This window comes from Heterodontus francisci, chromosome 4, assembly GCF_036365525.1.
Source record: "Heterodontus francisci isolate sHetFra1 chromosome 4, sHetFra1.hap1, whole genome shotgun sequence".
Classification (NCBI taxonomy): domain Eukaryota; kingdom Metazoa; phylum Chordata; class Chondrichthyes; order Heterodontiformes; family Heterodontidae; genus Heterodontus; species Heterodontus francisci.
Window position 1 is genome coordinate 137,473,573 of NC_090374.1, and position 23,439 is coordinate 137,497,011.

General features: G+C 44.5%; 1 protein-coding gene across 17 annotated transcripts in view; it reads right to left on the minus strand.

The window, feature by feature from the left end:
* rfx3 (regulatory factor X, 3 (influences HLA class II expression)) overlaps positions 1-23,439 on the minus strand; it is a 651,544-nt gene that overhangs the window by 113,343 nt on the left and 514,762 nt on the right. For all 17 annotated transcript variants that reach the window (XM_068030220.1, XM_068030223.1, XM_068030230.1 and 14 more), the window contains 3 exons: positions 13,345-13,526; positions 13,138-13,257; positions 6,538-6,659 (listed from right to left, as the gene is read on the minus strand). In XM_068030220.1, the coding sequence (XP_067886321.1) occupies positions 6,538-6,659; positions 13,138-13,257; positions 13,345-13,526 (424 nt within the window). The remainder of the gene's footprint in view (positions 1-6,537; positions 6,660-13,137; positions 13,258-13,344; positions 13,527-23,439) is intronic.

Below are 23,439 nucleotides of genomic sequence, written 5' to 3' on the forward strand. Positions count from 1 at the left end.
TAGAAAAGATATATGGGATCCTTGGCTTTATTACAGAGGCAGAGTACAAAAGCAAAGAGGTTATGCTAAACCTTTATTAAAATACTGATAAAGCCTCAGCTGGAGTCTTGTTTTCAAATCTGTTCAACACACTTTTGGAAGGATGTCAAGGCACTGGAGAGGGTGCAAAGCAATTTACTAGAATGTTAGCAGGATGAGAGATTTTAGTTATATGGAGATTGGAGAAGCTGGGGTTGTTCTCCTTAGACCAGAGAAGGTTAAGAGGAGATAAAAACAAAATGCTGGTCTGGCAACATTTTGTGTTTTTATTTTCAGATTTCCAGCATCTGCAGTATTTTTCTTTTGTATTAATGTTAATGAAGAGATTTGATAGAGGTGTTCAACTCTTTTCAATGGCAGAAGGGTCAGTAATCAGAGGAGACAGATTTAAGGTGACTGGCAAAAGAAGCAGAGGTGACATGAGGAGACATTTTTTTATGCAGCGAGCTGTAGTGATCTGGAATGTATTTCCTAAAAGGGTGGTGGAAGCAGATTCAATAATAAGTTTTAAAAGGGAATTTGCTAAATACTTGAAAGTAATAAATTAGAGGGCTATGGGGAAAGAACAGTGGATAGCCCCACCAAAGAGCCAGTACAAGCATAATGGGCTGAATGGCCTCCTCTGTGCTGCATCATTTTATGATAACAATTATTTTATATTCATTAGAATGATACCTTAATCATTCTATTATTTTATGGTTCACTCACTAAAACAGAGCTCATGCAGAGCAGTAAATTTAAACAATTGATTTTACATCCTTTAGAAAGTTTTAACCCTTTTTAAGCCACAAAAACCTGCCAATTCCATTTTGAGGTTAAATTGGTCCTGAATATTCTAGACTGCCATTGGGGTTCTTGTTTCATGAAGCACTTCTAGTCCCAGGTCAATATTCTCACAAGGTTTTGGAATTGACCATTTACAAAAAATTAATGGTGAGTTCTTAAGGTTAGAAAAGACTTCTCTGAGGTACTTCTTCAATCCTGTTTTGTTTTGGCATATGGTTTATGCCTCCAAGAAACTACTCGCTCACTCTAATTGGAGGTGCGACCACCTGTGGGAGATGTGACTTTTGCAGAATGAAGGAATTAACTTTTAGAAAAGATAGGCAAACTGGAAAAGGAGAATGGGTAGCCTTGATAATGAAGGATTGGATAAAGACGTTAGAGAGAAAGGATTTTCACTCAGAAAATCAATTTGGGTGGAGCTAAGAAATCAAGGGGCAGAAAATATTCATGGGGGATATAGTTTCAGTGTAGGGCAGAGTATAAATAAGGAAATTAAAGGTGCATGTAATAAGGGTAATACAGTAATCATGGAGGACTTTAACCCTCACATAGACTGGACAAACCAAATTTGCAGTAATAGTGTGAAGGACAAGTTCATGGAATGTACATAAGATAATTTTCTAGACCAGTATGCCAAGGAACCAACTAGAGAACAGGCTATTTTGGATCCAGCATTGTGCAATGAGAAAGGGTTTATGAATAACCTTGTAGTAAAGGGGCCTCAAGGGAAGAGTGACCATAATATGATAGAATTTTACATTGAGATTGAAAGTGATTTAGTTCAGTCCAAAACTAGGCTGTTAAATCTTAACACAGCAAACCACGTAGGTATGAGGGGCAGGTTGGTCATGGTAGATTGGGAAGCTACATTAAAAGATATGACGGTAGATGAGCAATGGCTAGCATTTAAAGAATTAATACATAATTTTGATATATATCAAATGAATATACATTCCTTGAAGGCACCAAAACCCCACAAAAAGGTGGTCCAACTGTGGCTAACACAAAGAGTTAAATATAGTAGATCAAAGGAAGAAGCTTATAATGTTGCAAAAAAGGGCTGTAGACCTGAGGATTGAGAGGAATTTAGAATTTAGCAAAGAAGGAGCAAGAAATTAATAAGGAAAGACAATATGAGAGTAGACTAGCAAGAGACATATAAACAAATTATAAGCACTTCTATATGTATGTAAACAGGATGGGATTAGTGAAAGTAAACGTGGGCCAATAAGAGGCAGAGACAGGTGAAATTATAATGGGCAATAAGGAAAATTGCAGAGACATTAAACAAGTGCATTGGGCTGAATTTTACCAGACCTTTGGAGACGGGCTGGGGGGCCGGGGTGGGGGGAGGGTGGTAAAATGGCAGCGGAAGGCGTCGGGGGGGGGGGGGGGGGGAAGCCACCACGGGATATTACTATAGGCGGAAACGGTAGTGGCTCGGCTGCCCAGTGACTGGAAGCAGGCGGTCAATTAATTGGCCTGTTGACAGCCATTTTACCATGCTACCGTGATTTTAACAAGCCTCAAAATGGCCCGCAGTCACATGATGAGTTCGCCAGCTACACTGAGATGGCCTCCCAGTGGCTTCCCCAGGGGGGAGGGGAGCCTTCCTTTCCGGAGGCTCCATGTCTCAAGGAGGGATGCCCCATGGCAACGGCCACCCTCGTGGCTGCTGGAGGGTTCACCCCTCCGATTGCTGGGGCCTGCCTGCCTGAACAAGGCGCATTCATGAGTCACTTTCTGTCCCTTCAAGGGCACATCAACATGGAAGTGCCCTCTCCTTCTCCTCGTAGCCTCAGCAGTGGTCACCTCTATTGGTGGTGTGTAACGGCCGCAGAGCTGCCGGCCTAATCGGCAGCTTGGAGCAGCAGGCCACCATCCTTATTTGTCCGGTGGTCCTCCACCCGTGCGGCTTCAACAGCCACATTTGGTCTTGACATTGGGACCCACAGTGTGCAGGTAAGATTCCAGTCATTGTATCTGTTTTCATAGTAGAAGACATAAAACATTCCAGAAATAATGGGGAACCAAAGATCTAATGAGAATGAGAAACTTTCAGTCTAACTAAAGAAATAATACTGGAAAATTAATGGGACTATGTGACGACAAATCCCCTGCACCTGATGACTTGCATGCTAGGGTTTTAACAGAGGTAGCCGCAGAGGTGGTAGATGCATTGTTTTTGATGTTGCAGAATTCCTTAGATTCTCGAAGTTCCCATGAATCGGAAATTAGAAAACATAACCCTGCTATTTAAGAAAGAAGGAAGAGAGAAAATAGGGAAGTATAGGCCAGTTAGCCTAACATCAGTAGTAGGCAAAATGCTAGAATCTATTATGAGGGACATGGATAGCAGGTCACTTAGAAAATCAAGATCAAGCATGGATTTATGAAAGGGAAATCGTGTTTGACAAATCTGTTGGAGATTTTTGAGGATGTAACTAATAAGATGGATAAGAGGAACCAGTGGATGTTATGTATTTGGATTTTCAAAAAAACATTCGATGGAGTGTCACACAAGAGGTTATTACACAAAATTAGGACTCATGGGATTGTGGGTAATATATTAGCATGGACTGAGTATTGGTTAGTGGACAGAAAACAGTAAGTAGGAATAAACGGGACATTTTCGGGTTGGCGGGCTCTGACTAGTGGGGTACTGCAAGGATCAGTACTTGGGCCTCAACTATTTACAATCTATATTAATGACTTAGATGAAGGGACTGAGTGTAACATATCCAAGTTTGCTGATGATAGAAAGTTAGATGGGAAAGTAAGTGGTGAGAAGGATGCAAAGAGGCTGCAGAGGGATATAGATAGGTTGGGTGAGTGGGCAAGAACATGAATCTTCTTCTTTGGTCTCCTTGTCTCGAGAGACAATGGGTAAGCGCCGGGAGGTGGTCAGTGGTTTGTGAAACAACGCCTGGAGTGGCTATAAAGGCCAATTCTAGAGTGACAGACTCTTCCACAGGTGCAACAGATAAAATTGGTTGTTGGGGCTGTTACACAGTTGGCTCTCCTCTTGCGCTTCTGTCTTTTTTCCTGCCAACTGCTAAGTCTCTTCGACTCGCCACACTTTAGGCCCGCCTTTATGGCTGCCCGCCAGTTCTGGCGAGCGCTGGCAACTGTGTCCCACGACTTGCGGTCAATGTCACAGGGATTCATGTCGCGTTTGCAGAAGTCTTTAAAGCGGAGACATGGACGGCCGGTGGGTCTGATACCAGTGACGAACTCGCTGTACAATGTGTCCTTGGGATCCTGCCATCTTCCATGCGGCTCACATGGCCAAGCCATCTCAGGTGCCACTGGCTTAGTAGGGTGTATATGCTGGGGATGTTGGCCGCCTCGAGGACTTCTGTGTTGGAGATACGGTCCTGCCACCTGATGCCAAGGATTCTCCGGAGGCAGCGAAGATGGAATGAATTGAGACGTTGCTCTTGGCTGACATACGTTGTCCAGGCCTCGCTGCCGTAGAGCCAAGGTACTGAGGACACAGGCTTGATACACTCGGACTTTTGTGTTCCGTGTCAGTGCGCCATTTTCCCACACTCTCTTGGCCAGTCTGGACATAGCAGTGGAAGCCTTTCCCATGCGCTTGTTGATTTTTGCATCGAGAGACAGGTTACTGGTGATAATTGAGCCTAGGTGAACTCTTGAACCACTTCCAAAGCGTGGCCGCCGATATTGATGGATGGAGCATTTCTGACGTCCTGTCCCATGATGTTCGTTTTCTTGAGGCTGATGGTTAGGCCAAATTCGTTGCAGACAGCTGCAATCCTGTTGATGAGTCTCTGCAGACACTCTTCAGTGTGAGATGTTAATGCAGCATTGTCAGCAAAGAGGAGTTCCCTGATGAGGACTTTCCGTACTTTGGTCTTCGCTCTTAAACGGCAAGGTTGAACAACCTGCCACCTGATCATGTGTGCAGGAAAATTCCTTCTTCATGAACATGAATACAATGTGGCAAAATGGGAAATTATCCACTTTGGTAGGAAAAATAATGTGGAGAGATGGGAAATGCATGCATTCAGAGGGACTTGGGTGCCCTCGTAAATGAATCACAGAAGGTTAACATGCAGGTACAAGCAATTAGGAAAGCAAGTGGTATGCTGGCTTGGTTAGTATAGAAGAGTAAAGAAATCTTGTTACAAGTAAGGCCACACCTGGACTACTGTGTGCAGTTTTGATCTTCTTATCTAAGGAAGGGCATACTTGCCCTAGAGGGTACTAGGTTCACTTGACTATTTCCTGGGATGAGGGGATTGTCCTATGCGAAGAGATTGAGTAGACTAGACTTACATTCCCTGGAGCTTAGAAGAATGAGAGATGATGTAATTGAAACATATAAAATTCTTAAGGGGCTTGAAATGGCAGATGCTGAGAAGATGTTTCCCCTGGCTGGCAAATCTAGAACACGGGGTCACAGTCTCAGAATAAGGGGTCGACCATTTAGGACTGAGATAAGGAGATATTTTTTTCACTCAAAGGGTTGTGAATCTTTGGAATTCTCTAACCCAGATAGTTGTGGATTCTTAGTCATTCTTCTTGTTTTAGCTGTATTCCTAAAGGACCATAGGCGTCTCTCTCCATTAGAGAGAGACAGTTGGTAATGTATAGCTGAGGGGCACCACTCCTCAAGCATGGGGCACGGTGAAGAGGCAGGCCTCCATGAACTACCACAGCTGGTACAGGGATTGAACCTGTGCTGTTGGCGTCTTTCTGCATCACACTCTAGTCGTCTAGCCAACTGAGCTAACCGACCCCTGCTTAATCAGTGAATATGTTCAAGACAATGGTCGATAGATTTTTAGGTACTTTGGGAATTGAGGGATAAGGGATTGGTGGATTTGAAGTGGACAGTCAGCCATGATCTTGTTAAGTGGTGGAGCAGGCTGGAAGGGCCAAATGGCCTACTCTAGCTCCTATTTCTTATGTTCTTCCAGGATATCTTGCACAGATATGCATGAAAACCTTCTGGTGATCAAATACCAGCTGATCATTGATGGAGTGGAATCCCATGTGATTGACAAAGACTGCTGGTTAATCTGAGGGTGCTTTGATTGCCACATGTGCGCAGTCCATGACTCCTGTACCTGTGGGAATCAAGCCAATGCAGCAAAAGCGACAGCCCTTTAAATCTGACTGTCCTCATCAGTAGCAAAGTGGACATTAGTGGCAGCCTTGGTAAAGATGTCATCAGCCGATCCCTGGAAGGGCCAGAGGCGGAGAAATTCTGGGCTATGGTGACCTTGACAGCTACTGGCAATGGATGCCCACCTGGCCCTCTTGGAAGGAAGACTTGTTCCAGGAGGCTGCAGACATCAGCAATGACCTGCTGCAAAAGCCTGAGCCTCCTGAGGCACTGTTGCTCCATCATGTCAAGGAAGCTGATCATCAGTCTGTAGATCCTGTGCTGGGAGTATTGCCCCCTTTGAACTGGATCTCTGCATCCATTCCCTTTTTCCTGTGAGGCAGGTGCTGCTACTGTTGGTGAACCTCATGATGCTGTTGGTTTTGCTGGTGCTGCTCATTTTCTTCCTCATTTTATGCACAGCACTCCAAATATTTGCACCTTTATCTTGATCTTTCCCTAATTCAGTAGAAATTTCTGGAATATTATATTTGAAAATGTACACAACATAAGCTTACTTTGAAAACTAAAAATGGTAATCAACATTAAAAGTTTACTGAAAACTTAGTGTAGCTTACCAAGGAACTGCTGATGGTGTTGACTCTGTGCTACAATGGTTTGCTCTGCAGAGTTAGGAATCTGTTGGCCACTTCCTGCAAAACCATCTCCCATTCCATCCAACTTCTGCATAGGTTTATATCTAAGAAACAATATTACCAAGACTGGTATTTTAAATGGAAAACATTGGAATAAAATAATTAGAAAAATGTGAAATTCCCAAGAATCCCACCTTAAAAAGAGAAACAAGAGTGGGAACAAATTGGAGCCTTAAAACATGATAAACTTTTAATTTCTCTGTGTGCAACGGCATCACAGACATAAGAACATAAATCAAGAATAAGAAAGGGCCGCCATTCAGCCCACTGAAACCCATTTCTCTAGCACTAAAGCAGCTTTCCTGTCTTAGCATTCAACTGTATTTCAAACATTGCTCATATTTTTGTCTTTTCGACCTGCCTGGGAGGTTATGGCGAAAATATAGCACTCTTCGAGTAAAGAAGCTTTAACTTCACATTAATTTAAATCAATACCTGTTTCTACTTTCCTGGCTTAATTTAAAATAATATTATGGGTTTAAATCATCCAACACCATCTTATATACAATATATAACATATATCTGTTTTGATGATGCAACCTTCCATCCCGACACTTCTGATATGTCATCCTTTTTCCTCAACCGCTCTTCTGCTCTCATCCCTTCCCCTCACTCCCAGAACCATGATAGGGTTCCCCTTATCCTCACCTTCCACCCCACCAGCCTCCATATTCAACGGATCATCTTCCGCCATCTCCAGCGTGTCAACATCACCAAACATATCACCCTTCCCTTTTCAGCATTTTGAAGGGACCATTCCCTCCCTGACACCCTGGTCCACTCCTCAATCACCCTAACACCCCTCCCCTTACATGGCATCTTTCCATGCAAGCCCAGGAGATGCAACAACTTCCCTTCCATCTCCTCTCTTCTCACTGTCCAAGGCCCTAAACACTCCTTCCAGGTGAAACAGCGATTCATATGTACTTCTTTCAATTTAGTAACCTGTATTCGTTGCTCACAATGTGATTTGCTCTACAATGGGGAGATCAAACGCAGATTCGGTGACTGCCTTGTGGAACATCACCATTTAGTCTGCAAGCCTTCCGAGCTTCCAGTCGCCTGTCATTTCTCCACCTTGTTCTCATGCTGACCTCTGTGCCCTCGGCCTCCTACAGTGTTCCAACGAAGTTCAACGTAAGCTCGAACAGTACCTCACCTTTCAATTCCAAATGCAACACTGAGTTCAACATTTCAGACTGTAACCTCTGCCCCCATTTTGCTTCCTTTTTCTTTCAGATTTTGGTTTTATTCTCATTTTTCTCTTGTTTTTACTTTCGGATGGGAGCTGTTCACGATTCTGCCATTCACACCTCCTCTAGACACATCTTTGTTTCTTTACTTGCTTCTGTACCACTCCATTTGGCCCTGCACCACCAACTCTTCTTTCATTTAATCTCTTCTGTGTTCCACCCTATCACATACCTGTCTTTTAGTTTTTTTCCCTCATTGTCCCCCCTTTCACTTGCTTAAAACTTATTGCAATTTTAACATTTTACAATTCTGATGAAAGATCATCGACCTAAAACATTGCGCTGGATTTTCAATCTGGGGTTGGGAACCTGGCACCGATCATTCCCGGGTCCTGATCCTGACCAGTGTCTGCATCGCTGATAAGGCATTATTTTAATATGCAAAGCCCCCAATTGGGTCAGAGGTGAGCTTGAGGCAGGAACTGGCTCTGGAGTGCAATGCTCAAAGGCAGACGATACCCATGACTGGGATTTCCATTGCCTTGCAGTTTGGACCAGGCAGGAGAGCAGAAGACTAGCAGCCTCTCCGTTCGAACAGTTTAAATAACCCTTTTTTCACCACTTCAATTCAGCAGTAACATCACAATATAGATCCTCGCAGTGCTCCCTACAGGTGTGCACTAATGTGCCCCAGACCCTTCGCTTTTCCTGTTTGCTGCTTTGAAAATTTAATTCTGGCCCTCTCCAGCCTGTTAACAAATTCTTCAACAAGCTTAACGGGCAGTTAATTGGAAGCGGACAGGTTGCAGGATCCCCCCTCCCCCATCCTCGCTTTGAAAATTGCAGCACGTTCCGGAAGCATCAGAAGACTGACAAGCCATTTGAAAGTAAAGGCCTGCTACCTGACCCGAACCCGACGACGTGTCAGGTTTGGGTCGCTCTTCCGGGTCCAGCTTTCGGGCTCGGGTAGGACACACACAGTATTACCTTTTGCTCTGCTGGGAAGAAAAGGGAAGTTGAGTAAGTAAGTGTCAAAATTTGAAAAACCTGCCTGAGCTGGGAGTCCAGGACCTCAAGGAGGGAAACGTGCATCCGGACTCCATAGACCCTGAGTCTGTGCAATGAAAGAGTGAGCGTCTCAATGACATCATCGCGCTTATGCTGCAGCTTTCTTCCATTCCATCCATCCAAAAGTGGAACGTACAGTGAGTGCACTATGGTCGGGATGGGCTTGGGTTGGGTCGGGCGCGGGAAAAAATGGAAGGACTCGATTCGGGCTCGGGTCTGATGTGGTTCTGTCGGGTTCAGGTCGGGTTTTTTTTTCCAGACCCGAACAGGCCTTTATCTGGCAGCACTATTTTACAAGTGCGTCCCCATCTGACTTTGCCCTCAAGGGTGTTTGAAAATCCATCCTATTAACTCTGTTTTTCTCTCTACAGATGCTGCCTGACCTGCTGAGCATTTAGAGCATTTTCTGTTTTTATTTCAGGCTTCCAGCCTCTGCAGTATTTTGATTTTGTACCATCTTATATATTGTACCTCAACAAGATCTCCCATGAAGCAGAATCCTTCTAGACTGTAAAGTGTAGATTTTCCTCACTTGCAGTAGTGTTCGAGCGGTGGCCAGGTGCAGAAATGAATGGATGTCACATTTTCCAAAAATAGCCCGGATTTGTAGCTCATTGCATTTTCTGATGATGGAGACCAATAGGGGGTAGAAGCACCCATCTATTTGAGGGAGATGATATGCAGGGTCGACAGGCGCTCAAATTAATATTTTAAAATATATCTGGGGCATGTTGGCTCTGCATGCCATTTCCTACTGTTCTGGCACACACCTGAAATTGATATCCAAGGTTGCTAAGTGCCAGTAAATATTCTAGAGGTCATGAAGAGAACACAATAATATGAAGCTAAGGTTTTTTAAAAAAAAGTGCTATTGTCACTTAGGTTCCCAGGAAAAGCCATGGTGCTTGGTAATCAACAGATGCTTACGTTCTGGCTACTCTTACTACATAAACAGATGATCTAGGCCTAGGGACTTTGAGAACAATATCAAAATTTGCTGATTGCATCAAATTCAAGTGGTGCGATAAAGGCTGTGAAAGACGAAAGGAGGACCTAGACAGGTTAACAGGATGGGCAGATAAATGGTAGAAACAATTGGGAAAGAAAAGACACTTTAAATTGGTAAGATTTTAAATAGAGTAAAGGAGCAGAGTGCCCATGGTTCAGATGCACATTAAAGGTGGCAGTGCAAATAGTTCTTTTTTAGTAGAGCTATGAATGTTGAAAAGTGACATGATAGAGAGGTCTTCAAGATCAGGAAGCTTTATAGTAAGGCAAATATTGATAGATTATTTTCACCTGCTGGCATCATGGTTATACAAGATCAAAAAGTAGTAAATAGGCAGTTCGAAAAAATGTCTTTACACAAGAGTAGTTAGAATGTGGAATTCTTAGCAATGAACCATTGTTGAAGCAGGGCCAATGAATAAATTATTTTAAGAAGGAATTAGATAATTGCTTGAAAAAGAATGTGAGGGTACTGAGAATGAAATTAGATGATGTCGCTCATGAGTAGAGAAACAGATATTTGGTGGGCTGAATGATCTGCTACTGTGTTGCAATATTATAAGATTCTATAGACAAAACCATCCTGTTTGCAATAGCTCAGGACCTGAATCAACTTCTAACAAAAGGAATGTTTAGAATTTAATGATTAATTTAATGTAAATTAGAAAATCTTACTAGTGATATTTTGAAATGGATTTGCATTTTCTCACCCAGGAAAATTTGCATGCTGTGTCACAATAGTGAATGCTATTCAACTATCCTCTCTTTCCTGTGAACCCAAGCACTAGTTTCTCCTCTCTTGTACTGTGAGGATTTGACAGGTAAGACAGGCCAGTTTATATTTCAATTTTGCACATGTAAACTGTAAAGATTTGAATCCATTGTTTCGATATAATCGGGGAGTTACTGGTATTTATCATCAGAGACGAAGGGCAAGATTCTAACTCGTTCAAAACCCATTCACTTACAGAATTAAAATCAGGCCCAGACTGCAAAACTACGAGCTGATCAAAGTTAGCTGGCATGGTCTAACTGAATGGCACAACAAACTCAAGGGGGCTCAATGGCCTACTCCTGTTTCTATCTTCTTATGCTCCTATGTTTCCTATGGAATTGAAAATCATTTTACCATAAATTTGTTGTAATACTGTTACAATCATTAATCCTACATAAAGAATTGGAACACACTGGCAGTTGTAATTCCATCAATAGCCACCTTTGGCAAAAAAAGATCTAACAATAAAAGAACTCTATCTGATAACCAAACTGCATATTATAATAAAGAAATGATGCCCGGAATGATTTGAAAGCTGTAATCTAATGTTGAGATTCAGACAATAATCGAAAAACATTAGGACAGTTTCTGATGTAATCTGAACTCACCAGATTAGATGACTGTTTTGCAATCACTTTTGGATATCTATGATTCTCTGGATGGAATTTTACGCCACTTCAGCGAGCTGATGGTGGCGTAAAATTCACCGGGAGTCTCCGGGAGGCCTTCCCGGCCCGCTCCCACCCCTGCCCCACTTTACCTGGGCTGCGGGGTGTGGGGGCGAGAAATGGACTGCCCGCCTCAGGCCAATCAAGGCTCTTAAATGGCCACTTAACGGCCACTTAAGGGCCTTCGCCTGCCTCCGGGAGTATTTTACCCATGGTAAGCGGGCATCCGGTAGATGTGAAAGACCGCCCAGTGATAACTGGCGGCCTCTCAGCGCACCGGGAGGGGGGGGGAGGGGGCCCTGACAATTGAGCACAGGGTGCCTGATTGAGGGCCGCCCCCGCTTCCCCAACCACCCCCAGGACCCAAGACGCCCCCACCCTTTGCCCCAAACGACCACCCTTGCCTAGCCAGGTTGCGACCGATTCCCACGGTGGGGCAAACCCCAACTTACCTTCAGTCCCGGCTCCATGTTCTCAGCTGGGCTGCAGTTCCAGCAGTGGCCACTACTCCCGGTGGCGCTGCTGGGACTAAGAGCTGCTGGCCCAATGATTGGCCGGCAGCTCAATGAGGCAGGACTTCCCCTCTCAAATGGGTGGAAGTCCCGTCTCATAACAATTAAAGCCTGGGGAACCGTAAAATGCAGGACGGATCCCCGGGCTGGGCGGAAGCGGGTTCGCCACCGACTTTTACGTCAGTGGCCAGCTCCCATCCGCCCGACATAAAATCCAGCCCTCTGTATCAAATGTAGATACTTTTACATGCAGTGCTGTTACCATATATAAGTCTCCTTTCCAAACTATTATTCATATTACTTGACTGTCACTCATAGCATTTTACTGTTTTTGCCCAGAAGCTTTGTTCATTTTGGTCCAGATTGCATTGAGCACAGTGTTACAAAAACAACTTTGCCTTTTCAGACTATCAGATTAGGCCAGATTTTTACGTAAAAGGGCATCTAATGGTGTCTGCTGTTAGTTAAACTTGCACCTGCACCCTTCAGCTCAAAAGATTTTTCCTGCCAAGTGTGAGTGGCACAGTGATGGAAATGGGGCATCTGGGACCTGTGTGAACAGGACAGCCCTAACAGGGTAGCTCCTTAAGCAATGAGATTCAAGAGCTGGGAAATTAACCCAGGAAGAATTGAGAAGGATGAATTAAATGGGGAGAATTCAATGTCAAGTCAGATACAGGAAGGGAAATAAACAGAAAGATTGGAGTAAAAGAGAAAAAACAGAAAGGAAAAAAATGGAAAACTTAAAATTTGTTACTTTTAAAATCTCCCCTAAAAATTAAAAAGCTGAAGGAATGAGATTCCACACTTGTAATAGTTAATTTTTAGTGCCAGAGAAGTTGATTGGGAGGCAGTAACTTGCTAAAAGGCTACTTACGCATGTAATGACAAGACTTACATTTCTATGGTGCGTTTAATGGGTAATCAATGAGAAAATACAAGAAGTTCCTAAAGAAAGGGAGGCTAGGGATGAGGTGCATTTTTTGCGATGCTAATGGGGCAGCAGCGCAACTCAGACAGCAATTTTTAGATATTCACATTTAACCGAACATTGACTCCACACCTGTCGTTGCTTCACCGTTTACTCATAGCTAACAGCGAGTGCCATTTGCATTGCCATTATTTTGACAGCAAATACCGGATCAATATCTAGAACTTCATACAATCTTAAAAACGGAAGGAAAAGAGAAACTGCCATAATAGTTAATGTTTAAACAGACAGTGGCAGTCAACATTCTGTTTTGAGAGCTATGAGTCAGATATAGATGTGAGTATTCGTAGCCACTTGAAGCTGTTACCTCTGTTTTTGATGCATGGGTTGTTGTCTCATAGCCATGTACTGCATGTCCTCCTGTAAGCGATTTAGTGGGGAGTCTGGTTTAATCCGGATGCCGTAGTAGTGATATTTAGAATTTCCCCTAAGAGAGAGAGATGTTTGAAATAAAGAGAATTGAATCACTGCAATAATATTCAGAAAACAGGAAGAATGCTGGAAAGTAACTAACCTTGTGCCTAGTCGCCTGGTGCGCAGACCCATGAAAATGGAGCGGATGAGTTTCCCAAAAGAAGCTGCATTCACTGGGTCAAGCTTCTGTTCCTGACAGTGACGCAGATAGTGGTTGTACAGAGTACTTCTAGGAAGGCTGACACCTTCTGCTGTCTCATAGTTGTCCAATAACCACTGAAGCTAAAAACAAACATAAAAACAGTATTTTTCCAGTCATGTACATGTTTAAAGTACAATTTGAATAGAACGGTCACATTGGAGGGGCGGTGCAAGGTACCCTCCCTGCGTTGAATGTTGAAGCTCCCCAAATAGCTCTCTGCATTCAGATAAGTAATTGGGTCCGGGTGCAGATTGGGGCTGGGAAGCAGGGATATTGGGCACCGAAGTGGGGTAGTTTGGGAGTCAATGGCAGCATTTTCAGCATGAAGCTGAGACTTCAGAGGGTATTTTAATTTCCCTGACCAGCAGGAATGGTGCGGAGGGAACAGGGTATGTGCAGCATTCCTGTCATGTTTCTACCCTTTCCTGAAATCAGGCATGGGAAGGCTGCCTGCCTGTGAAGAGTGCAGGTCAAATTTATATGATAACATCGCATTCCGATAATGCACCCCATTTTAAATCAGACCCAGCAAAAGCTACTGGCAGGCAGAATCCTGGCCACAGGAAGCCCAGGTGAGTGTTCTTTTTAAAGGTTCCTTGTGGGACAGCAGGATTTCCCCTCCTGGTCTCACAAAGATATTTTGGGCCTTCCCTGCCCCAGGCCTCCCCCAGCACCAATTTTACCAATCCCACCTTGCTGGGGACCATTTCCATTGATTCCTCATGACAGCCTGACCCTCCCGTGAGTTTTTATTCCAGTCCGCTGCCATTATCATCCACACCAGTTTCAGGCGAGAGTCAGTGATAAGGTATTCAAATGAGGCCCAAGAGTTAACATCTCTCTGGCCTCACGCTTTGGGGGCCAGATCGATCACCACCCACTTCATCTCCTGCACAATCGATTCCCGCCATGAATTAAAACTGGGGCTCTGGACTATTTATTTTCTGCAAGTGATCCTGCCCTTTGTAATCTTGATCTATGCAAATTATAATTACAGACATTACTGAATATTAAGAACAGAGACTTAACATACTAGTTGAATAAAAGAAATTAAACATCGATAGATAGAGAAGCAGAGTTAACGTTTCAGGTCAGTGACCCTTCATCAGAACTGGCAAATGTTAGAAATTTAACATTTCTACATTTCTAACAGTTGTCAGTTCTGATGGATACTCATCTGAAACATTAACTCTGCTTCTCTCTCCACAGATGCTGCCAGACCTGCTGATTATTTCCAGCACTTCTTGTTTTTATTTCAAATTTCCAGCATCTGCAGTATTTTGCTTTTATTTTATTAATTATTTTATTGTTAAAATAAACATCTATTCCATTTAGTCAGAGTTGCACATTAAAATCTTTTTATGTTTGTATATGCCATTTTCAGGAAACTTGTGAATATTGTAAAAGTGCATAGTGTACAATTTTCTTTAAAGTAATCTTCAGTTTAGTTTAAGCTATTTCAGTACTAGCACAGATTAACTCAATTATATTTATCCAGGTTTCTAAGTTCGTTCACCTCACATTTTCTTTGAAGGATCCAACAACAACAATAAAGATCAACTGAGTAACAGCAGACAGTTGGTACGCATTTCGGAATTGTTATTTTAAAGGCTTGGCTAATTACCCATACAATTAAAGCTTAAAATGGTTGGTCTACTGGCCTATGAGAAAGCAATGGTGAAAGGGAGTGCCAGGTGAAATCAAATGTTCAATGCGTGATTGACATTCTATTTGGACCTCATAGGAAGAATCAGAGTACAATCTATCAATAACATAATAAAAATGATAGCAGAACATATGCTAAGACGCATCACAAAATAATTACACGTCTAATGTTTGCCATGCTAGGCCCCCACCTGCCAAGAATGAGGCACATTAATTTTGTCATGAACATTTATTTTAAACTGTTACTGGAGTGAAGAAAGGACTTGTTAAACAGATCAGCCGTAGCTGGAAAAGACATTTGCATATTAACAGATGATGATTGGAAGGACAAAGTACCATTCCCTGACACATTCAACCCACAATGGACTGTGATCACCAGAGATTGTGTGTAAGAGGAGCATTCCAGAGACTGCTATGGTGATACAATCCAAGACGTGGTCAGACCAGTTAGTCACATGACTAACCTGCTTGGCAACCTGGGTTTTTCTGAATTGTACAAACAGTTTGAACTGAGAATGTCTGTTTGTTCCTGGACTGAGAAGATCTCTCCTGTCTGCTTCCATCTCTTTCTCCTAAGCCTCTGAATCCACTGAAGACACATGAACCCCAAGAGAGAAAAGTCTCCGACAGCGAACAAGGTTTAAGAAGAATACTGGGCCCCAACGAATAGCAAGATCTACCTACAATCAAGGACTCTACAGTGAGCTCGAAGAACTGTAACAAAAACTCTTCAGATATTGCCTCAAATTTTTCCACTTTATTTTTCTTCTGCTCTTTTCTGTCTCTATTTGCATGTATCGTGTATGCATGCTAGCATGGGTGCGTCGTGTATCCGTATGCATCAACCAAATTAGAGTTTAATAAATTCCAACTTTTCTTCTTTAAACCTAAATAAACCTGTTTGTGCTGGTTTCTGTGCCTTATAATTGGAAAGCGGTGAACAAGGATTTGGGCCGATGGGCCTGGTTCTGTGCTGTATAACTCCATGACTCTAAGGGGGATGGAAAAACACAGTGTATTTAAAAATAAAACCCTGTTATGGTAAGACCAGGTGAAGGCTGAGAGGGATCCCTAGATACCTTTCTCACCAGGTCGTAACACGTTAGATGTGATTCTGCGATTCGAGAGCGCTTACTGAACAATCCCGAGTGTGCTAAGAATTACCCAAACAATTTAAGATTACCAGTCAGGCTCTTAACGTGGCTTTCTTACGCTTGCTAGAAGATACGTATATTCATACACAGGGAACTGTCCTCTGCAGGCAAGAGGAACATTCCAGGCATTGGACATTTTTTTTGAATAGAACAAAGTGTGATGGACAATAGTTCCCTGGTGCATTCTCCATGGCGATACCGATTTACCAACCTTTCCTCATGTAGTATAAACTGATGCTCTATTTGAAATTTGGCATTCTTGTGTCTGTCCTGATGAATGCAAGCTGAAAAGCTTTGACAGCATATCTCTTTTTTCAGCAATACTCAAGTTCTGTACTACCGAGCAACAATTAAATTTTTTGTTATCAAAAACACCAAAATGTAAAAATAAGCCTGCACTTCAAAAATCCTGATTTTCATATAAAGAATCCTTGATATGACTTCTATGGAACTACATTACCTTAAAATACTTTTAATCACTAAAAAAGTGATATTGTACAGAAACCATGGATGGGATTTTACGCCCCCCAAACGAGTGGGCTGGTGGCGGGGGGGAAGGGGATGTAAAGCTGAGTGGAAGGTGGGGGAGGGGGTGGGGGAATTCTGACTCCCTCTCGCCCCGCTGCAATTTTACACGGGGCGGCAGCGAGAAATGGCCCGCCCGCCCCAGGCCAATCAAGGCCCTTAAGCGACCAATTAACTGGCACTTAAGGGCGTCCACCCGCCGCGGTGGGTATTTTACCCTTGGCTGGCAGGTGGCTGAGGCCGAAGGGCCTGTTTCTGTGCTATATAACTCTATGTCTCTATAAAAAGCTTGCCTGGTGAAACCAGGTGTCCTTCTTGCGGGCTGGTTGGGGGCCCTCCTGATCGGGCACCCTGTGCACCATGGAGGGCCGCCCCTGAAGCCCCAACTGCCCCCAATGCACAACACTCCCTCCGCGCCCCCTAACTGACCCCCCTTGCCTCACCGGCGCTCAACCAATTGTCCCTAGCGAGGCCCCAAAAACTTACCTCCTTTCCCGAGTCGCCTGTCCTCTTCCTTCGATGGCTGGGTGTAGTCCCAGCAGTGGCCATCGCTCCTGGTGACACTGCTGGAACTAAGAGCTGCCCACCCACTGACTGGCTGGCAGCTCCATCAGGTGGGATTTCCTGCCTCAAGGTGGTAGAAATCCCACCCAAGACCAATTAAATGCCTGGGGAGTGAAAAATCGCAGTCTGGCTCTCCAAGCCCAGCGGAGGCGGGCTTGCTACCGACATTTCAGCCAGTGGACGGGGCCTCCCGCCCAATGAAAAATTCTGGCCCACAGTCCAATTTTCAGCCCCCTCCCCCGATGACATCCAAGACTAAGACATACGTCTCCTAGTTCAAGTAGCCGCTAAATTATACTTTCCTTTAAAACTATGATCTTAATTTTAGATTAAAATATGACACAAAAAAGAAATACAGTAGGGATAGGTGGCCTGTAATCATATCCAAAATTGAGTCTCTGATTGCTACAGTAACTAAACATAGAGGCCTGATCAGAGCTTCAGGATAAGCTTCCCAAGATGGCCACCACCAAGAGGACCACGGGGGAACAAAATCACACATATGCATTGTTGAGCTGACCTCTTGGTGTTGACTCCAGCAGGAAGTCACCATCGTCTGTTGCATCTTCTTGTTTTTCTAACAAAAAATAACCTGGGTTCTTGGGAGAACTTAAGAAGCCAGCAAGACCCCTCGGGCCTCAAACAGAAAAGGGATTTTTCTGCAATCAGAGGCAGGGCATCTTCCTGAAAGGCTGCCTGAAGTTGGAAGTAAATTCAAGTAATGTGAGAGTGGGTGATAAATGAGAGAAGTCATTCGGTCCATCTTAATACATCCAACCGGAAAATCCCTAAAGTCAATCCAATGTTGTTGCTTAGAAGATAGCAAGATTACCTTTTACTAGTTCCGATCGCTACCTTATTACTGTTGGTACCTTTCCTTGTGCATCTTTGATCTTAGAGACTCTCCTCACCCTCTGCCCCAGTTTAATGGTCTCCTAATAGGCAAACCGTCCACACAATGGCTTCCTCCTCTGACAAAAAACGCTTATAGTCAAAAGTCATTATGAAGTATAGTGTTATGACCAGGTGAGAAAGGTGTCTAGGGGTCTTCTACTATCTTCACCTGGTCTTATTGTAACAGGGTTTAATTTTGAACACACTGTTTTGAGCTCCCCCTTTGGTGAATCCTTGTTCACCATTTTCCAATTATAAGGTAAAGAAATGCGCACATCAGGTTTTCTTAGGTTTAAAGAAGAATTTATTAAACTTACTTAAACTCTAATTCGGTTAACGCCTACAGATATACGAAACGCCCATGCTAGCATGCACACGCGATACATACATGCAAATAGGGACAGAAAAGAGCAAAAGAAAAATAGAGAGGTTTGAGGCAGTCTCTGAAGGGGGTTTCTTGCTCCTGTTTCTGTATTTCCAGCCCGGCGTAGAGTCTTTGATTGTACACAGCTCTTACTTTTCGTAGGGGCCCAATATTCTTCTTAAACCTTGTTCACGTAGGAGACTTTTCTCTCTTTGAGTTCATGTGTCTTCAATGGGTCTTCCGTTCCATATGAAAGAGATGGGAGTAGACAGGAGAGAGGTGTTCTCAGTCCAGGAGCAAACAGCTTTCTGAGTTTCTTTCTTTCAGCAAGTTCAAAATTTAAACAGCCAGGTAGTTATGTGACTAAACTGGCCTGACCAGGTCTTCTGTGTATTTGAGAAGCAGGGACTGGGTCCTTTGTTCCAACACTGTCTGCCAGCATGCAAATGTCTTTCCAGTCAGGGGCTTGGAAATTCCTTGTGATAGGCCCTCTTTTCTTCCCAGCTACAATTTTAAGTTTTAATGTTCATGTGGCGAAATAATGTGTGCCTCAGTCTTGGCAGGTGGAGCCTGCATGACAATAGAAACAACTACAAATTCCTCTTTCCCATCACAAACCTCCCTACATTAAAACAGTGACTACACTTTAGAAGTTACTTCACGGGCTGTGAAATGCTTTGGATTTCCTGAGGTTGTGAAAGGCACTATGGGGGGGGAAATCTTATGCTGGTGGCGGGGGGGTCTCAATGTCTGGAAAAAGCGATGTCGAGATCCCTGCGTCGCCTCTTATCCGGAAGGCTTGCTGAATCTACTGTCCACTTAAGTGAACAGCAACGGATCTTCCACAGGTAAAAGGACCTTGTCACCGGAAGTCCCATCCTTGGAGAGCTGCCGGCCAATCAGAGGCTGGCAGCTGTAGCGTGCCTCGGAAGCGGTGGCTGCTGCTGGAGGAGCATCGACCAGAGGCTGAGGAGTGTCGCTGGAACCAGGCCTCAGATAGGTCAGGGCAGGAGCAGTCTTGCAGGGTGGAGTTTGCAGGGGATGGGGGCCGGCGGCAAGGGCAGGGGGATGGGCTGTCAGCCCCCCCCACCCCTTCCCGATGCTGGGGTCCCTTATTCAGGCAGTAAGTGCCTTTAAATGAGGCCTCCCCACCGGAGCCAGGAAGCAGCCCGCACAGTTTTCCATGCCGTGTTTCCCGCTACAGGGCCACCCGCCGCATTGGTAATTGTGGCTGTGGTGGGAAGAGTCCCTTAATTGGGGGTTAATTGCCCAGTTAAGGGCCTCAATTGACTGTGGGGCGGGAAGGCTGTTCATAGGCCTACCCGCCCCGGCCTAAATTTTGGAGGAGGCGGGATGGTGGTGGGAACCCTCCCCGCCACCATTCTTTCTGATTTAATGCTCCCATGCCTCCAAACCCGGCACAGGCAAGAGCATAAAATTCCCTACTGTGAGTGCAAGGTTTTCTTAGCTCCATCCTTCCACCTTCACAACCACGATTTCACTGCAAAAGCTAAATGCAAAGATGTCAACTTTTGTGTCCAAGATTCAGTCCATCCATAAGACTGCCATTGCCTTCTCTATCTCTCAAAGTTCCCTATTCCTCAATTCCCAGCTCCGTTTTCTACCTAAAGAAGTTGTTATAAATCCCATTCTCTGCCATTTCTATACCATTAGTCTTCTACCCACATCAACTGTTCACTAAATGCTCTCCTGCATGACAACTTCACTTCCTTCGAGTGTGGAGCACAGAGTGATAAGTGAACAATGTGCTTTGTTTAACTGAGGGCAAAAGTCATACATTTGGTGTAGGTAGAATCTCACTGGTAACTATTTCTCAAACTGTAATTTAGATTAACCTTGAGAATCTGATTTAGAACATTAAGGTTGCAGAAGAAATAACAAACTAGTATGTATGTAGTTAACAGAAACTGCTGTCAGTGGCAGTTAACTGTCAATCAGCTGAAAGTAGTTACCTGAATAGGTGTTAAATGACATAACAGTTGTAACTTGGGTGTGAGTCTTTATATAAGTCGACACTGTTTGCTACTGCACAGAGTGCTTTATTTAACTGAGTGCTAAAGTCGATAATTTGGTGCAAGTGAGAAATCTCTGGAGAGGGGGAAGGAGGTATTGCTTTTTAGTCTTTTTGTTTTACCTCCAGGAGCTGGTGACCTGTTTTGTCTCCAAGCTAGGAGACTGTAACTTGCTATTACTTTACTAAATTAGCAACTAGTTAACTATTCAAATAAATAAATAAGGTTGGACAGGCATGGCAGGGCAGGTGGTGTGCTGCAATTGCAACATGTAGAGTTGCTGAGCTGGAATCAGAGCTGCAGACATTGTGGACTATCAGGGAGAGGGAGAGTTACCTGGAAAGGTAATAATTTCTGAATTATTACCTGAGCCATGTGTTAATTGGCATAGGGTTAAGCAGATTAGAGAATTAAATGTGCAGCTTAAACAGCACCAGTACCAGGGAAAGAGGGAGTTGTTCCGTTGGGATTGGCTCCACTTAAATAGGACTGGGATCAGTGTCCTGGCGAATTGTATAACTAGATTCAAGTGTCTAAATCACTCCAGATATCAATGTTATTATAATTGATTTAATTTGTGCCTTACTTCTTTCCAGCATTTTCTTAATCTTTATATGACGCTTTAAATTGAAAGTGTGGGGGGAGGGCTCAGGTGAAGGGAGATTTAGAAATCTAAAGACAAAGGTCGAGGCAACAGAGCAGTGTAGCGATTTAGGTAAAGACAAGCAGAGTGGGACAGGAAATTTAACTGTAATAGTGCATCAGCGAATAAGGTCCATGCAAAGAGCAGTTGCAAAAAAAATGAAGGCTTCTTATCTGAATGTGCAAAGCATTCGTAATAAGATAGATGAACTAGCAGCACAAATAGAGATAAAGGGCTGGATTTTACGGGCCCGCCCAAGGCGGGATTGGAAGCAGGGGGAGCACGGAGTATCGCGGCAGGTGGCCGGGGGCAGTTAGAGGGCCTGTCGCCCAGCGATCTTCCTGGGGGCGGGATAGGTCAACTATGGCCTTTCTGCCCAGAGGTCAATTGAGGCCCTTAAGTGGCCTATTAAACGGCTAATTAGGGGCCTCTTCCTGCCGCTGTTGGGATCTTACCAGCAGCAGGGATGGGGGGCCTCTGCTGCGCAAGGAGGTCACCTTGTAAAACAAGGTGCACTCCCTGTGGGCTGGGGGGGGTGGGGGAGAGTTCCTCCTCTGTGGGCAATTTGTGGTCCATGGAGGACCCCTGCCAGGCACCAATTCACACCTCGGGACCCACCCCTCCCCCTGGTGCTCAAGAGCACCCCCTCACCAGGGTCTTCTGGACTGGCCCTGGTGACCCCACCTCACCTACCTTTTGTCCAGGGTTCCACCGCTGGGCCTGGGTTTGAGGTGTACAAAATCATGAGAGGTTTTTTTTTTTTAGATTAGAGCTACAGCACTGAAACAGGCCCTTCGGCCCACCGAGCCTGTGCCGACCATCAACCACCCATTTATACTAATCCTACACTAATCCCATATTCCTACCAAACATCCCCACCTGTCCCTATATTTCCCTACCACCTACCTATACTAGTGACAATTTATAATGGCCAATTTACCTATCAACCTGCAAGTCTTTTGGCTTGTGGGAGGAAACCGGAGCACCCGGAGAAAACCCACGCAGACACAGGGAGAACTTGCAAACTCCACACAGGCAGTACCCGGAATCGAACCCGGGTCCCTGGAGCTGTGAGGCTGCGGTGCTACCCACTGCGGTGCTACCCACTGCGCCACTGTGCCGCCCTTATATAGACAGGGTGGATAGCAAGAAGCTTTTTCCCAGAGTGGGAGATTCAATTACAAGGGGACACGAGTTCAAAGTGAAAGGGGAAAAGTTTAGGGGTGATATGCGTGGAAAGTTCTTTACGCAGAGGGTGGTGGGTGACTGGAACGCATTGCCAGCGGAGGTGGTAGACGCGGGCACGATAGCGTCTTTTAAGATGTATCTAGACAGATACATGAATGGGCAGGAAGTAAAGAGATACAGACCCTTAGAAAATAGGCGACATGTTTAGATAGAGGATTTGGATCGGCGTAGGCTTGGAGGGCCGAAGGGCCTGTTCCTGTGCTGTAATTTTCTTTGTTCTTTGAGGCTTCTGCAGTACCGACAGTGGCCACCGCTCCTGGCGGCGATGCTGATACTGCTGAGTTGTCGGCTCTCTGATTGGCTGGCAGCTTAGGGAGGCGGGATCCCTATTTTTAAAGGGACAGGGATCCCGCCTCCTGAAACTCACATTTAAAAACACTGAAGGATCGCTCCGGGGGGTGGGGGGGGGGGGCCACAAAAATGCAGAGGTGGGGTTACCCTGCCTCTTTGGCGCACTGTCGTGAGCCTTGCCTATTACACAAAATCCAACCCAAATGACCGGATTTTCAAAGCCCACTGAGTGCGGTGGCACACCAACTTGCTTTGTTGAATGATAATTTTCTTTAAACCACTGACTGGAGATCTAAATTTATATTTTTTGAAGATATTTAAAAAAGAACATAAAAAAAGATGACTTTGCTGGCAGCTTAGGATGGCCACCTAATTTGCAACACTGTATCCTACATTGCAAGGCTTGTGAGGTAGAGACAAAATGGCTGCTCATCCCAGGAGGATCAAGACCCAGGAAGTTTTAGGGAACTACATGTTCTTTTTAGCAAGAAGAGAAACACTGCTACCATGTTTGAATCACTGGGTGACTGTCATGTGATAAGCCCCTCCCCATCTGTGGTTTTACGCTTGTGTCTTTCTGCAGTAGACAGGAAAAGCTTCTGGTCTCTGACA